General features: G+C 34.7%; 1 protein-coding gene across 7 annotated transcripts; it reads left to right on the forward strand.

Annotated features, from left to right (window-relative positions):
• The first annotated feature begins 9399 nt into the window (after positions 1–9399).
• LOC131637924 (aspartic proteinase-like) lies at positions 9400–11683 on the forward strand. 7 transcript variants are annotated; one of them, XR_009294539.1, is made up of 5 exons: positions 9400–9578; positions 9679–9730; positions 10477–10543; positions 11008–11132; positions 11355–11683. XR_009294539.1 is itself a non-coding variant. In XM_058908490.1 (4 exons), the coding sequence occupies exons 1-4, from the start codon at positions 9558–9560 to the stop codon at positions 11325–11327; spliced, it is 279 nt and encodes a 92-aa protein (XP_058764473.1). In that variant the 5' UTR covers positions 9400–9557; the 3' UTR covers positions 11328–11683. The 7 variants fall into 7 exon arrangements, 3 of the variants coding, with proteins under 3 accessions (XP_058764473.1, XP_058764474.1, XP_058764472.1); XR_009294538.1 differs by having other exon boundaries at positions 9400–9730; XR_009294537.1 differs by having other exon boundaries at positions 9679–10543.
• The last annotated feature ends 6856 nt before the right edge of the window (positions 11684–18539 follow it).

Genomic DNA, 18539 nt, shown 5'->3' on the forward strand with positions numbered 1-18539 from the left:
AGTAATGATCGAACCTATCGATTAGAATTTGTAACAATACCCTACTAATCTATTAATTATGGTGATCAAACCTATTGATCATTGCGATTAATCGTGCATATTAAAAATCAGGGTTGTACGCCCAATCTTAAAACACTTTTCAAAACCACGAATGCCAAACTACGAATTATCATAACTACGATAAGGCAACTCAAAAAGCCTTCAAACCACTTCATATCAAATCCTAAGGCGTACAACCCTTTCCCTGAACTACATTGACTCTGATTCTCCCTAGGGAGATACATAGGCACTTGGCAACAAGGCGAATCCCCTTCCTCTAAATAATTTAATTTTTAGGGCAGGTTGCTACAACCTTCACTCGGTCTTCTAAGAGGATTTCCCACAATGACCGGAGCCACTGTCTTCTCAAGCTTCTGACCTTCACACGGTCACTTAAGGAACAATCAATATTCAGTTGATAAACTTGTGTTTACATGAATGCTTCTTCAAAGCAGATTACATAAAATATCAAGCACATATTGTTTAACATAGTTCCGAGCAACAACTCCTATGTTAAAACAATTTACAAGAAGAATCGTATACCTAAAACACTATACGAGCAACAACTCTAGTGTTCATTACATTGTTCTACAAAGATGTACATGATAGAAAGTTGGGTAGCATCTTGTAGTGGTCTTCTTCTTTATCTTCTTTGAGCAAGTTCCGAGCAGCAACTCCTTGCTTCTTCTGATTTCTTCCAAGATGCATATGGTGATAGTTGAATGGCATCTTGAAGAATCTTCTTCTTCTGATCAACTTCAACATATCAACTCAGGCTTTAGCAATAACTAAATTCCCCATCAGTATTTTGATAGGTATGTGCTTCAGCTTCTCATTCTGACATATGCTTCTTGATATCAGCTTGTTAGCATAGTTATCTTCTTCATTAGGTGTTCATGTTAACCTGTGGTGGTTGAGTTCCATTTCAAACCAAATCCAAATTAACAATTGCAATGAAAACAACCATTATAGCAGTATGAACATCAACTGTGACATCTATTTTTGTAGCGATACCAGCGGCATCAGAAGCTACGCATAGATGTGATATGAACAACATAGGCGTTGCCAATGTCGTCACCTTTTGTTGGATGATTTGATCTTCTTATATAATTCTCAAAAGAGACGTTGAAGGTTAAGAAGGTCTTTTGAATTCCAATGGCCAGTTCCCAACGAATAGAATCAAGCTTTTTTGTGGATAGTACTTTTTTTTGTCTTGTAGCTTAATATGTTGTAGATTGGTGGGAGACATCTTCTGAGAAATAGTACGTACATTTGGTTGTGTGATGTACTACTGTACTATTTACTTCTTGACCAAGTTCTTCGATGTTATCCTCATATAATGTACTTCTAATTTTGAAGTAGTAAGCTTGGAGGAGATCAACTTGTCTTCTTCTTCCTGATAATGATTCTGATGTGTAGTTCAGAAACTACTTTGAGTGAAGAGTAGAATCATTATCTTATGAGAGTCAGAGTCTCATTTATCAGAATTGATAGCAGCAACTCTTCTGAAGAAATAATACTTGACTTTTAATCTGGAGTTGACTTGTGACGATGTAGCTTGTCCAAATTTTGTTTTAGAGTCCTTAAAGTTAGAACCTTGCTTTCCAGATATTTAGGAAGCAACCAATCTGAAAATGATTTCTTCCTTTGTTGAAGGCACTTCTGATTCTTGAAACTTTGGCCTCTAATTTTCAGTACACCCTTTAGTCTGATCTTCATATGCTTGACTTAACCTTTGATGTATCTGATATGTATTTAGAATCTTCGACTTTGTCTTCAGAGATAGAAGTAGCAGTTTTTTAATGGACAAATCTTAGCTTCTAATTTATGCTTGAAAGCTCGATCTTGTATTCTGATTTCTGATGTTGGAGTACTGATTCTGACTTTGACTCCTTCGGATTACTTGTGACTTCTGAAGCAGCAGCTTGTTGAGAAGTGTACAGTAACTTCTTCTGATGATTATTCATCAAAAAATAGTATTTCTGAGTTTCCTGACTTGTTTTTGATGATTCTTTACAGACAGCAATCCAGAATCTCCATGAACATAATAGCTGCACACTCAAGAAAACTAATAGAAACTAAATTGTTACATACAAAATATATGTGCTGTTATCGTCAAAACATAGAGACTTATTGCATGAACAAATCTAGTTCTTACATTATTAACCTTCCAAATCAAGAAAGTGTGTCTTTTAACGAATCTCAAAATTCTCTCTATATAAAGAAGTCGACATGGAAGAATGAAAGATAATTTTCTCATGCACGCGAACACAAAAAGAACAATCATAAAATATTCACACATTTTTAGCTCTTATTGTTATTGTGCTTTATTTTTGTGTATACATCACAATTGTGATAAAACTTACTAGAAGCATTTTTGTAAACACACTAAAAGTATTATTTTGTGATTTTTATTCCTTGAGCAAACCAGATTGTGGTTTGATCTTGAGAAGACGTTGACAGTTGTCTTCGTGTTATTGTAATAAAACTTTTTGATTAGTGGATTAAGACTTCGTAAGAGAGAGGCGAAATTACCTTGATAGGGTGGACTGGAGTAGTTTGAGTTCAAACGAACGAGGATAACCAAACGTGTCATTTTCCTTATTTATGAAAACCCCAATTCAAATCTCCTTTCTTGTGTTTTTCTTTTCTTTACCTATGTGTTTATGAAATTAAATTATTATATGTTGGTATGCTATGATGTTCTATTTTAATGATGAATATGATGTTGTCATGAAGTTGTTGGGATGTTAACGATGATTTGTGATGATATTATGATGACATGTGTGTTTTAAAAATGCATTACATGCTATGTGATGATTATGTGAATGATGATGCGATTAACTAGCGGTGGTTAAATTTTATATGACGTTGTTGTGCATCATGATTCATAGCATTTTGGGCAGTGGTTCGCTTATTTTTGGATGGTGGTCCGCTTGTGACGAGCCTCAATCCGATTGTGTGGATTGTGTGCGTTTCATGATGTACTCCAGTTCAAAGAGGGAATCAATCCAATGTTAGGGATCTTTGGAGAGTGGTGAACCAGGTGTTCATAAATTTTGGTACCACATACATAGGGTCAGTTGTGTCGCGTTAACATCCTCTGTGACATTGCATAAATTTGTTTGATGAGTTGTGATGTGATGATAATTGTGAACTAAGTGAGTATATGATGATTATGATGATGAAAGATGTACAAGTGATATTGTGATGTATCTGTGAGTAGGAAGTATTGCTGAATAGTATGTATTGTGATAACTACTAATATTTTCCTTATGTCTTTTTATAATATATTGTGAATACTCACTCTTTCTATTTGAATGTTGCCTCCATTTGGATAATGTACAGGTGACCAGAAGTAGTTCGTAGAAGCTTTGAGGATAGCTTCGAAGTGTGTTATTTTTTTTCCGTTAAGTAGAGGTGTATGGCTCTGATATGTAACATCGGGTTGGGAACACTATGCTTTGTGAATGACTATGTTTTTATGATGTTGTCATACTTTATGACAGACTTTGATTATTAAATCAATTTTAATACTTGATGACAATATAACATGAGTTTTGAGAAGTTAATCAAGATGACTTGAAGTTGAATCCGCTGCGATGTTTTTTGTTGAATTATTAGTAGATGTATTATTTTAATTTATGTAACCTGTGTTACGGAGCATGATTGTAGTTATGAAGTTTTATGTGAAGTTTAACACCTTGTGTAGTGCATTTGTTTGATTTATTTTTGTAATTTATATACGAAATATTTGTGGGTTTAGAACGGTATTACAGTAGTGGTATCAAAGCAGGTAGGTCCGTCCGGCCAGGTTGTCTAATGTTGTTTGTTCCTTAGTACGTGACATGTGCGTGAAATAGTGTCCGTACTCGTTTTTTCTGACTGGTTGTCTTTGATGAAGAACGATCAGGTATTGTTGATATTTTCTTCTTAGAGAATGAGAGCAATGTAACGGCTAGTGATATGCTAGTGGCGTGTAATTTCCTAATGTTTTTCCTAAAGATATCAGCGACTTGCCTCTAGACCGTGAATCTGAGTTTGATAAAGGTGAGAAGAAGTTTTTTCAACCAAGTGTTTCTTCATGGAGTGCGCTGTAACACCATACTTTCTCCATAGTTAAATAAAATTAACAAAATAAATTAATACGGAAATCGGAGTTCACACGAGTAGGAATGTCACATCCCGTAAAAACTCATAGAGTATAAAGTCACTTCATCCATTAAAAAATTCATATAGCGGAAGCTAAATAACAAATCAATTGCAACAACATTGGTTTCATATTCCCTTTTCTTCTGAAAGTTGTCACCATATTTTTTAGTTCCACTCAATGATCCAGATTCCATAGTCAATCGTCCCTCACACACACCTTCTTCTAGACGGACACCCATACCCACCATCTCAATGAAGTCGTTTGGTGCACTTACAACCATTGTCTCGTAGTAAAATGAGCTTAGTGTCTTCAAAAACATCTTGGTCATTTCTTTTCCTTTCATATGAGGAGAAATCTGGGCGATAACCTCACACCATCTTTGTTCATATTCCTTAAATGAGTCTCTATCCTTTTGTGACATGGCACACAATTGATCACTGTCGAGCGCATATCAACATTGTATTTGTATTGACGTACAAAAGCTTCAGCAAAGTCATTAAAGGTCCTGATATGGGAATTATCCAAACCCATGTAACATTTCAGAATGCCCCAGTTAGACTATCTTAAAAGTAGTGAATCAAAGGGTTGTCATCATCGGTATGCATAGCCATCTTTCTGCAATACATGATCAAATGGTTTTGGGGACAATAATTTCCCTTATACTTCTAAAAGTTTGGCGCTTTAATCTTCGTGAGAATCCTGACATTAGGAACAAGGCATAGATCACATGAGTTCTTCCCAAATAAGTTTCCCCCTAATGGCCTTTATCTCCTTTTGCAACTCTTGGAACTGATCTTGGAACTCATTCATCCTCTCATAGACGTTCAAGTTTTCACTAGCAATGTGATTTATAGGTTCTTCCATATGAGGCACAACATGTACAAAGGGTGGGGCAACAACCATCACAGGTGGGATGGGAGGGATCTGAACTTGACCCACTAGACAAGCCTTAGTTCTAGGTTGTTGCAGGCTCCAAGGGTGGCCATGAGGCGCCTGGTTCTAAAGTAAAGTACCAATAGTATTAATTGGCACAACAATAGGAGTAGTGATCTTTGAGATAACACTAACTTGTGGTTGAGTCTGAGCTGGAGTCAGACGTTGGGTAACAACCAAAGTTTCCAACAAAGTGGTCCTCATGTCCATACCACCCCTTAAAGCATTCACCTCTTCATGAAGCTCTCTCTGGTCTTGCTCGATAGTCTCCATCTTTCTTCGAGTAACACTTCGCGTTTGATAAGGATGCTAGGGAATCAGCTTGCCTTGTCAACTGTTGGAGGAAGAGAGATATGAGTACTAGATTTTGGAAATAAGAATGCATGTTTAATGAATGCAAATGCATGATTATGCTACATTCACAAACATGATAGGTTTAAAGGTTCCGAATCAAAAGCGTGGAGTCAGATGGATAGGGTATCAACCATCCCCAAGGGTATGTACTAAGGGTTTATTGTATCTATAGAACAAGGTTCTAAAAGTTCCCAAAGTCTACATTCTATCTTTTGGATATTACCAACTTTGCATAACTACTCGTGTGGGCCAATAATATTCTCAAGAAGAACTCATCTAAATGTAGTATCGTGTATCAACTACATCAGGTCTACACCCAAATAGTCACTGCACTACATTCTAAAAGGCAAAAATGTCTAAAAAGGGTTCTAATGGTCCTTAGCTTATCGAGACTCTCAAGTTAAAAGTAATAACGTCCTTAGCTTCTTGAGGCCTCCACTAAGTGGGGTTATTTCATATGTTACTCAAGTTTAGGATTACTCTAGACAAGTAACTCTTGGTTATACCACCATCCTATCTTATTATGCTCTCAAGTCCAGGTAGCAGAATTATACCTCACCACACAAATATAACCCAAACAACCATAAACAAGCAAAAATAAATAGCAAGAAAATAATAATAGCAAAAATAAGAGTTCACCACCAAACTTTATTGTTTCCAAGGGAAAGGGGAAAAGATCGAACAAAACCCACAATAAACATGCAAAGAAAAAACCAAGGCTAAAAGACAATCAATAAAGAGATCAAACATATGGGGGTTGACTATACAAAGGGAAGGTATTAGCACCCAGTGTATCTATAGTTACTCTATAGGAACCTCTTGTAATATCTGTATTTTGGCTAAAACGTTTGTTTGCAAAAAGATTGGAGAGATGAGAAAAGAAGTTATTTTATTTTAATTGTGATTATTGTGCTCGACAAGACATCGCAACTTGTGCCTACATACACCTTGAGTGCAATAGGAAAGTCAAAGCATTTGTAGTTCTGCTAACTTTTATAAAGGGTGCAAGACTTTGTGATCTCGCTCCAACAGATCCTCAAGGGTGGTGAGGAACTTAAGACACATGTAGTTCTTGGCAAACTAAAACTCGTGGGTTGATTGATTTTATTCATGAAGGGGTCTAATTGCACGTGGGCGGAAAAACAAGTTTTAAAATGGGTTTTTCACATAGGCAAGATATGTTCGTGGGCAATGAGATGCTTCACGCGTGAGCAGAAACAAAGTGATGAGTTCGAATCACTTCTAGGTTTTTGTGAGATTTGAATATGAATTAGATGACATAGCATTTATTTGAGAAAAAGGTTTTGGAGTTCACTTGACAAAGTCAAGGTTTATTATGAAAGAAGTTTGAAGTTTTGAAAAGTAAGGTTGATTACGATGCACAAGGCGATCGACTTACAAACAAACTTGGTTAGAGCTTGGTATATGGATCAAGAGTGCGGGGGTTCACAGTTTATTCACACACACAAACAAACAAGCATATAAGAGCTAAAGGAAAGCAAGTAAATTATTACAAGGCCTCGAGAAATAGGGAGTATAATTTATCAAATGGGGATGATGATAATTAATAAACATACAAGCCCATACAAGGTGGCATACACAAGATAACATGAAAATGATCGAATTAAACAACACGTGTACTAGCCAAGTGAGCTAGTCTTCTAGACGACTATTTAGAACAATTAATCGAATGAGTTTCATTATACGAAAGCCCATGATCAAGCTGTGAATGTGTGCAAGTGTAGTTGGTAGCGATGCTTAATTAAGAAGCGATCGACTTATAGTTGAAAGTGACTTAATATGAGATCAAGAATTAGTTTTAAAAATGTTTTAAGTGTGTAAGTGAATGATTGACAAGTAAAAAAAACAATGAACACAATCAAGACAAAAGCAATAAAAATTATTACACCATGTGGGGGATTGTGATACATTTTAATCAAATGGGGAAGTATCAGATACCAGCCAAATAACAAGTGAATTAAAAAACAAATGGACTCATCCTAAGAAAGCCCAAGAGAAAAAGCCATGGGTCCGAAAAGAAATCGAGATCAAGACAAATATTACGTACACTTAATTAAGCTATCTTAGAGGGATTCATATAGGAATCAACTCTACAAGAAAACGGACAAAAATATATGCATACATATGTATTCAAAAACTAAATTGAAATTAACTCCGAAATCACAATGCAATGAAAGAAACTCAACCCTAAATAGAATATAATATGTACATATACTATTATCTATATCATTACACTAAATGAAAAGAGGAAATTAATATTTAACCATAACAAAGAAAAAAGAAATCTAATTTATTTACATATGTTACAATTGAAAACCATGCATAGTGCATTTTCTTTCTCATAAACAAACAACCTAAGAGCAACTTTACTACTTTCACTTTTCATTATGATAACAACAACAAAAAAAGCAGAAGATGAAAGTCTTTAAAACTCAATATCTCAGCAACGGAATAATTGAAAAAAAACAATCAGTTTAACACCTCAAAACAAATAGCATCAAACAAGAACACAATAGACAAACTCAAAATGAAAAAAAGGAAATGAAATCGGAATCTACCAAAAGTAGCGACTACGGAATAGAAGTTGGTACCAAGATGGTGGTGATGGCTGCAGATACGTTGAAGGAGGAATCGAAAGGTACATGGCTCCGTGAAGCAGCTCCACGCGTTCATGGTTCCTAAAAATCCTACTTATTTTACTTTGTTTCTGAAATTCAATGGGGAGAGTGATAGTATATTATGTTACAGCCGCTGGTTCATGGTCCCTTTCATCAATTATCAACTTAGAATATATAGTAAGCCACCTATAAAAAAAGTCTCGAAAAGTTTAAAGGTCCAAATAAAAATACCTGGTTAAATAGATTCGGACAGGTCAAAATGTGATTGTCGAAAAAATAAAACGAGCATACCAAAACAACCTACGCGTAACGTAGATTCATAAAATAGTTAAACATCAAAATTCGAAATATGGCGTCCGTTAATTTTTTGCGATGTGTCAAATCATTTTTACTATTCTGCTTATAAAAGTGAAATTTTATTCTAAGGACAGTAGAATGATTCAAAAAGACGATTGAGGTCCTGAGAATGCACAAAATATGAAATGCAATTTTTAGTTATTTTCAACTTTCAAACCATGCAAATGCTGACTTATGAGTGACTCTTGGTCAACATGATGCTTGAGTGACCGATTAATGATGAAAATGCAATAAATTAAAATCCCTGAAAAAAATTAGGGTATCACTAACATGCACTACATTTTAGTAAATTGCTTCTGGCAACACTTTCTATTGCAACATGTGTAAACTGTTGTCTGAAAAAAGATCGGACAACAATTTTAGTCTATTGCCAAGACAATTCTCGCAACACCTCACAAATGTCCCCTAAAATACTTATGGGAATGATTTTCAAGCGTTCCTATAATTTATCTATGACAATACTTTAGGAACGATTTTCAAGCGTTCCTATAATTTATCTATGACAATAGCTGATAAATGTGTCCTTAAATATTTATGGGAACAAGTTTAAATTGTTACATTATTCATAACAAAAGGCTTCATTTTTTAAATGTTGCATAAATACTTTTAACAAACTAAAATTAGGTAGCAATATTTCCTCCAAACATCATAAAATTAATTCAATTTTATGAATAAAAAATATATTTAATTTATTTAGTTTAATAATAAAATTATATTTTATGATAGAAATATTATAAAATTTATTTAAATTAGTTTAAAATTGAATTGAAGTTATTCTATATAAAAATTTATTTAAATTACTTTTAAATTGAATTAAAACTATTTTAATGTATAAAACTATTTAATATTTTATTAATTTAATAATAAAATATATATTTTATTAGATAGATTAAATTATTAAACAGAAAATTTTCCAAACTACTCTAAACTTCCAAACTCTTCGGCAAACCCTCGACCATTCTTCTTCGGCAAACACTCACGCCATTTCTCAAAACTTCCAAACTCTTTTTTCATCTAACTCGTAGTCTCCAAAACTTTTCTCGCACACTCGAGTTTCAATTTCCACAGTAACAGTGACGGTGATGTTAATTTCAGTGGTGACGGTAAGGTTCGATTTCAAGTGGTTGCCTCAAATCCCGTCTAGTTCACGCCCAAATCCTTTTGATTTTAATGATTTCTCTAATTGATTTGATTTTAACACAGATTTGCTGCCTCCAATCACTTTTATTTTGCTGTTGTCGCCTCAAATCTCACGGTCTACTTATGAACATCTCTAGTTTCATATATGACTACACGTGTTTTGTTTACATTTGTAGTTTCTATAGTGTTTGCATCTTACAAGTGAATATGATGATGTTGGGGAGAGCTGAAGGGGGGTATTTACTTGGGAAAAACTAGGGTTTAGTTATCGCTATTTGACAGACGGGTGGGTCTGTTCTCTAATACAACTGTGCCCCTGCAAATACAGCTTGTAATCAAAGTTTGTTTTTCGACTTCTTAATACCTTCTATATTAAAGATTCAATTCTTGAAAACATGCTTCCTCTAAGATAGAATAATAATATATAACTTCAATTGAGGCATGTTAATCTCAGAGAATAAAGCAAAGGATTCAAGGATTTAGTCTAAATATTTGATGGTTTTCTTTTACTAGTTTTCAGAAAGATCGTGCCTCTAGAAGTTGTTGATTTGGTATCGAGATTATTACAATACCCCTCAAACCTACGGTGCCAAGCTATGAGTATATGAATATAACTTGTATATTGTTTTGATGTATTTAGATGCCTTAACCCATCCTCAAATGGAAATACAAGTTTTGAAAATAAGATGATTTACAAAGAAAATATGATGGAAAATGATTATGTAATGCAGTCAATTTTGTTTATTAATGACCTAGGAATGAATTTTGATTTGGTATGATGCCCTCTAGAATTATAGTCTCTATGGTAAAGTCTTAGAAAACTATTTTGACAAGTTTCCTTTTGGCTCAATTGTAAACTAGAGGAAGAAGAAGGGGTGAGATTGTTTTTGGCGGTGTTGACTATGCTCACTACAAGAAAAATTGGCAGGTTAATTAGTTAATATTATTTTTGTATACTTCAAATTCATTTGGTTTTTACCCTTTTTCTCTGATTTTTTGTTTTTTTTTTTAGTTTGATATGAAAGGTGTAATTACTTCTTATAATTCCACTGGTATGTGCAGGTTACTATATGCACAAATAACAATTTTCTTTCCTAGTATATGATAGAATTTTCATATATGGGTCTTTGAATTAATTTAATAGGCTTCTTTGTTAGAATGTCTTACGATATGAATAAATGAATGTAGATATAGATTGATATTTTACTAGGATTCTTTTCATCCAATCATGTAATTCAACCAATTTAAAATTAGTTAAATGTCACTGACATTTAATCACATGACACTTTTTGCAACTTGTATTGTAAGGTTTAAATTTTAAACTTAAAAAGGAATTGACTAATGCTTTTGTTAGCTTGTTTCTATCTATAACAGTGTGATTTACTATTGTAGATTATAATTACCATGATAAACCATGCAATTGGAGCATCTAGAGTTGTAAGGAAAGAGTGCAAGACTATTATTGCAAAGTATGGTCAAACAATAATGGACCTGCTTTTATATGCTTTTTTTCTAAAGTGAGTAATGCCATTTAATATTTGTTTTTGGCATATCTTTATTGATTAGATTGTTACCTATGGTCATGAATGGTATGTTAGAAGAAAGATTATTTTGGAATGAATTTTCTTATGCTTTTTCTTTACTCAAGAAGATCTGTTCCAAATCCGAAAATTGGATGGTGTGCTTTTGATAGCACTCGTGGTGTTAAGTAATGCTCAAATATGTTTTTATGCAACAAGATATCAATGAAGATGATAAAGATGAGGAATATAAAGAGGACGACGCAAGTGATGAAATTCAAGAGGACGACATAAGTGATGAAGAAGATGATGGAGATGACGATGAGTTCGAAAAATTTAAATGACTTGGACGTTGTTGTTTTAGGTTTCTACTGAAGCATTAAACTTAAAGAAACTATTTATTTTGTCATTTTGTTAGACTTAGACTTCTATGTGTTAAACTAGTAGTATTAAAATATGTTATACATTTTGGTAATTTGAGTTAATGTTTAAGTGTTTATTAACTAACTTTTGTGGTACATGCAATTTATATTTGGTGTAATTATTGTTTATTTGATGCAAAGTAAAAAGTATTCCTTGTTACTTATATATATATATATATATATATATATATATATATATATATATATATATATATATATATATATATATATATATATATATATATATATATATATATATATATATATATATATATATATATATATATATATATATATATATATATATATATATATATTTACCAAATTCTTCTGTGTTTCATTTTTAGGGAACAATTTGAAATTGTTACTAGATATGACAACATTTGAAAACTGACCCCTTAGAATGTTCTCACGTTTTGCAGGCGTTGCAATTTTTAACAACACCTTAAAAACGTTGCCTAAGATTGCAAGAAAAAACGTCCCCTTTTCATATATTTTAGGCGACGTTTTAGAAAGTTGTGGCCAAAAAGTAAAAATAAACGTCCCCTAAAATAATAGGCAACGCTCGCACAGAGGACGGCAGAAAAACGTCCCCTATTATTTAAGCAACATTTTTTCCATTTTTGGCTACACTTGTTATTAAAGAGGAAAAATGTTGTAATGATGTCACTCCTTTTCCTTAACCGTATCCCACCTTGAATCCTCTACTAACCTCTCAGTAATTGTCAATAGATTAATAAATTACAGATTTATCTCTTTGTCTTTGATACTTATGTTTAGAAAATTTGGGGTATTATTACATGTAATATTATATTGTATATGTATTGTCATATGAAGTTGTCATTGTACTGTGAACCTAAATCAACTATTATATGAAATCATCAATGTATTTTGCAATGCTTTAAATTACTGTGTGTAAATATTAGTTATTATATGGTTAATTATTATGGTACTGTGTTTTCTAGTCACGCTTATGTGATGTTTCGTTGCATTGTAATAATATTTGATGTATGTGCATCTAAAGTTGAGTTCATGGCATGAAAGGATTGGGAAAATGGGGCAAAATGCATGATCAACCGATAAAAATTCGTGGAAAAAATGAAACTTGTAACCACCTTCTAATACGTTGGAAAGCCTGTTCAAAGCTCGATTGATGGCATTAATTTATTGATTTGTCCCTTGTGATTGGACCATACTTTCCATGTGGATGTTATGAACTATGAACTACAATATGACTTTGCTTGCTTGTGTGTGTATTAACTGATTAAAGTCTTGATGATGAACAAGGTTAAACTTAGGGTATGTAACTAGGCGAATGAACTAGTAAGAGTAATATAAGCTGTGACAATGACTTAGATGGTGATGCTCAGATGCGAAGGTACATCGGTGTATAGCGCAGATGAGTATTCGTTTGAGTATGATTAAGGAATTATCCATCCAATTTATTCATTAAATAATTCATCCGATCTATCAATTATATAAAATTTTAATTAATGAATTGAATTCAATCCATCCATTTAAAGTCATGGATGAATTCAATTCATCCAACGTATTTTAAATATTCAATAGATTATTTTTATTTTATATTTTAAATTAATTAATTATTTTTAATACAAAATATACAAAATATATTTATTTAATATACTCATTCTTTTTGTGTAAGCAAGATATATTATAATGAGAACTACAGGTTCTCAAAACCTGATACTCAAGAAATCGAGTTTAACTCGATAAAAAGAAATTACAAACCAATTGAAACTACGAGAGAAATAACAACGGATCTTTACAAAACTCATAGAATTTGCAATTGGGATGAGTAATCTCCCCTATGAAAGACCGCCTTCAAACCATTGTCTTCATGTTCCAAATCGTATTTAGAACATTCCACGGATATTTCCGAAAAAGAAAACCATTCCTAACTAGCCATATGCTCCAAGTTATAGCCAACAAAATGCAACTTAGTCTACCCTATTTCATTTTCTCGTTTTTGCAAAAAATGAAACAAAATATGAAACTCCCTTTAGAGTCCTCCTCCGTTACATCCGACATACCAATCCACTCTGCTATATCCCTCAAAATTAACTTAACAATAGGACACTTGAAACAGATGTGTTCCATTGTTTCAAGAGCAGAACCACAAAAAGCGCAATTATAAGAATCATTCGGAAAAATAATACCTCCAATCTTCAAGAGGTCCTTGGTCGGAAGTTTATTGATTAGAAGTTGTCGCTACCGCAAAAATCAATAGAGTCGCCACTAACATATTTATCCTGAAAAGGAAGAGAATGCCAGCAAACCACAAAAATAAAACAATGGTCTCACGACCAGAGAAAAAGGTAAGGGAGTCGGTTACGCGAGGGGAAGGTATTAGCACCCCTCGCCCCATCGTACTCGATGGTATCCATGCTTGTGTCTAAAACTATGGGTGTGTAACAAATCTACGCATAAACTGAACTAGTATGCATGCAAAATGTAGGGAAAAGAAAGAGTTATACTCGCACGGGCCCTACCCCGCTGCCTACGTATCCTTTTTGAGGAATCAGAGGTACCGTAGCTCGACTAACTAGTTTTGTTTGTTTTGTGTTTTTTAGGTGAACGAGTTACATTCGCACTCCGTTGCTTGACCTTTGGAGGCTTAAACTTGGGAATGGAGCGGAAATAATAAGCTCTTAAGAAAAGAAAATCAAAGAGTGTGGTTTGCGTTTTCAAAGATGCATGAGAAAAACCTAAGTTAAGGGGGAAAGCTTGCTACCTATGTCATCATACAAAGGGTACAAGTCTAAACTAACCTAGCAACCTATTGGGAAAAGCGAATGCAAACAAAAGTATCACACAAACGAGTTTCACTCGTAAAGCAAACACTTACTGGCGCAGGCCAAGTAGTAGAAAAGAGGTCCCGCCATAGCCAAGCGGAGCGTGTCACCCGAGTCAACCAAGCATTAGACCAATGAGTTGTGAATCTTTAACTGCAGAATTGTGTTACCGGGGAAAAGAGGAGTAGAGGCAAATCGATGCATGCGTACACCGAACATCAACACCGGTCAACGTGAGCTAAGAAACGTGGGGGGCCGATTGCATAGACCCGCTTCACTTTACCCATTGGGTCTTCGACTCAACGATCTTCGGAACTTATCCAGAGCTCTGAACTTGAAAAAGTGAGCATAGGGACAACCTGGGGACTGAAAGTTGCGGGGGTTGATTTCTAACCCTTTCCGCTTGCCTTCTCGAGGACTTACAATGGCCTTTATTAGGACTTCCAACAAGCACAAACATAAACACACCAACAAAAATAGAGCCTCTCTCGAGGGCTTGGCCAGAAGAATGCATGCCTAAATCCTACTTCTCATGTTAAGAATGGAATAAAGCGATAAAATTCGAGAAGAAAATAAAATGAAACGAGATTAATAGCAAACGGATTATGATTCGTAAATTGCAGCATAATAAGAAAGTAAACCAGAGATCCCGCAAGCGAGCTAGCAAAGGCAACAACAAATAGTTAGCACACCAATTATCCACATAAGCAAACAAGGATTGACGTCGTGAAAATAAATCACGCGTCAACGTATACATCGAGCATAATCACAATACATCTGCAAGAGAAACAAGCAATCCAGACAAACAGCTATAAAGCGAAAAACGTGTCTCCAAGATGAGAACACGACGCAATAAAGTGAAGTTGTATCCCGCAAATAAAGCGGAACACGAAGGAGATAAGCTTCATCGGTAACCACCTTTCCAAATGCCTTGCACACTAGCACACAAGTTAGAGATAACAACATATCGCAATCGGAATTACGTTATTTCGAATGATAAACAAACAATAAGGAAAAGACAAAGAACACCTACAAAAAAACGACTGAAACCAAATTTAAACATCACCAATGATTCTGGAAGTACCGTTACACTCGAAAAACATTATTCGCATGCACAAAAACTCAAAACGATGCGAGAGATATGATGGAATGAAGTTAGAAAATATTAGAAAAAAGTAACATGTAACCGGTTACATCACTGACAGTAGCTAAATTTTTGGAAAACAGGGTCATGTAACCGGTTACATGAAATGATGTAACCGGTTACATCACTGGAAGCGACGAAACAGAAGTGGAAAAAAAGGCATGTAACCGGTTAAATGAAATGATGTAACCAATTACATCACTGGAAGTTGCTATTTTATTGAGAAAAAGGATCATGTAACCGGTTACATGAAATATTGTAACCGGTTATATCACTGCCATTGGCGTAACATGGTCAACAACAAAGCATGTAACCGGTTACATCAATCAGGTAACCGGTTACATCAGCAATAAAAGCAAAAAAACAGCAAAATCAACATCCAAAAGCACTTCAATCATGCATCCTTTAAGAGATGTAATCAAGCACGAAATTGTCTCAATTTTCACAGCATTAAGAGCATCAAACAACCAAAATTAAGCCTCAATTCTCATGCATTACATACTATCAACATCAATTATCAATCCACAAGTTCATGCAAGCATTAACACAAACACTTAAGGCACACAACAAGCCACAACAATGGATCCAATCAATTATGCCCATAAAATCATCACCAATTCAAAGATCTAAAGCACGAGAGTAATGATCAATCATCAACAATCATCAATTATGAACAAAAACCATTAGATTTACTTAAAATTCACATGACCACCACCAATTCAATCAACAACAAATAGATATACCAATCAATCATCAACAATCATCACTTATCAACAACAAACAATGGATTTGTATTCAAATTCACATGATGATCAAAAATTAAGCATTTAATTCAAGATCCGAAGGCTTACCGAATGAAAATTCAACCCGAAGCGCGAACACAAACACGAATGCGAACACGAAACGAAGTCGAAAAGCGAATCTGGTGTGAGATGGAGAGGGAGGTGCAGCACTTTGTGTGAAGAGGAATAGATGATTCAAATCGAGATCTTGATTTTTGATGAATGTTATTCTTGAACTTGATAAAGGTTGATGAAGATTGATGGAAGTTTTATGATATTTGTGGTTTTTATTCAAGAAAAATGAGAGAGAATTGAGAAGAGTTTTGATATTTTTTGGGAGCATTGAAGTTATTTTTGGAGAATTGAAGTTATGAGAGAAAAAGAGGGAAAATGGTTTACATAGTATGAGTGGTGAAATGTCAAAAACGCCCGTAATTATCTCTTTTTGGCTCGTTTTCAAGGAAATGTGACTCAGTGCGAAATTCGGAACCGGGACAAATGTCCACTCAAAGATGACTAAATTTGTGACTCGTAGCCGTGAGAATCCTCTCAATCCGATAAGAAGTGAAGAAATTACATGCGTTTGAATGACGAGAAACGCCGAGTCATCTGGCGTGACTGTGCAGAGTTTTATGAGTACCGCTCAAAGAACTCGATAAAACTCCATCTTCGGATCGAAATCTGAACAAGCATGTGCGATGAAGAATCGAAGCTAACGAAATTTACGAGAGAATTCATACGACAAAAGTCGAAGAAGTTATGAATTTTCAAACTTGCCGCGACATACCCGAAAACACACTTTTCACTGAAAAATCACGACGCTTTTCAAAATGCTGGGCATTTTTGGTGCATAATTGGTCGACACTCCAAACATACGAAATGTCAGGGATAATGGCACGAAGCTGCAGTTAAAATTTCGAGCGGATCATGAGATATGAATTTTTAATGCCCGAAAACCTACGATTCAACACCATTTTTCATCACGAAAACCCAAATAATTTGAAAATTCGCCAACCTTCTTCATAAAATTGGTCTCTGGGCCAAACATGAAAGTCATAGAGAACTTCGAAATAGTCCCAGCCTCGCGAGAATCAAGCTCATAGCACCTTCCAGATAGGACTTGTGAATTTCTTTGCATTTTCACCTTATAAATTGACTTTCCTGCCACACTTCCTGACAACCATGAGAACTTTTTATTATTTTTCTTCCATTTTCGAACGACAAAATAAACGTCTTTTATAACTTATGGCTCAACTAAAGAGGACAAATTTTGGGGTGCAACAACAGTCTCCACCCAAAAGCTTTGATCTTGAAAGGAACCTCCATTTTCCAAACAAGGGATAAAGCCTCATCATACCTACTAAGAGGATCAAAATATCTATAAAAACCAGCAAATAATTTGTAACAAGAACTAACCGAAAAAGTGCCATTTTTTCCAAATTCCCAAGTGACAGCATCCTGCCCAGCTAGAATGCACCAGGCAGCCTGCAACTTCAGTAATTCAGAACAAAATCCTGCACTATGCACGGTTTCAGGTGGAGTTCCGATATCTCCTCAATTCCATACTTCTTCCGGCCACCCACCCCTACTTTCCACCGATACATTCTTCAAAAGAGAAGCCAAAAAAAGCGAAGGAAAAGCTTCCTTCAAAGGCAATTCAAGTAACCACTTAGAGTGCCAAAAAGAGGTGGTGTATCCTCTACGAATTTTGAAATAACAGTTATTGACAATGGCATCCTTAAAATAATTCTTTCCAAGAGATAAAATATCCTTCCACCAAGAAGATTTAAAAGAACAAACACTATTAAAATATCTGCCGTTGATCACTTGCAAACAAATATCTCCATATCGAGCACGTAACAAGTTGTACCAAATAGAGTCTGCTCCTTGAAGAATCCTCTATCTCCATTTGTTAAGGAGGGAGAAATTGAATTCATAAATTATTTTAATGTCAATCACTCCCTCTTCATACGGTAATGACAACTCTTTCCACCCCACCCAATGAATCTTTCTTTTCTCCTCCGAACCTCCCCACAAAAAACTACTTTGGAGCTTTTTAATCTCTTTCACAATCTTCACCGACATTTTATAGAAAGGCATCATAAAAATAGAGAGGGAACATAAAATCGATTTTAGGAGAGTAATTCTCCCCCTAAATTGAGAAACCTGTTTTTCCAACTCGAGAGGCGCTTCTTTATTTTCTCCAAAAGCGCGTGCCAAGTTGAAATCCTCCTAGGATTCGA

Source organism: Vicia villosa, unplaced genomic scaffold (assembly GCF_029867415.1).
Source record: "Vicia villosa cultivar HV-30 ecotype Madison, WI unplaced genomic scaffold, Vvil1.0 ctg.002116F_1_1, whole genome shotgun sequence".
Classification (NCBI taxonomy): Eukaryota; Viridiplantae; Streptophyta; class Magnoliopsida; order Fabales; family Fabaceae; genus Vicia; species Vicia villosa.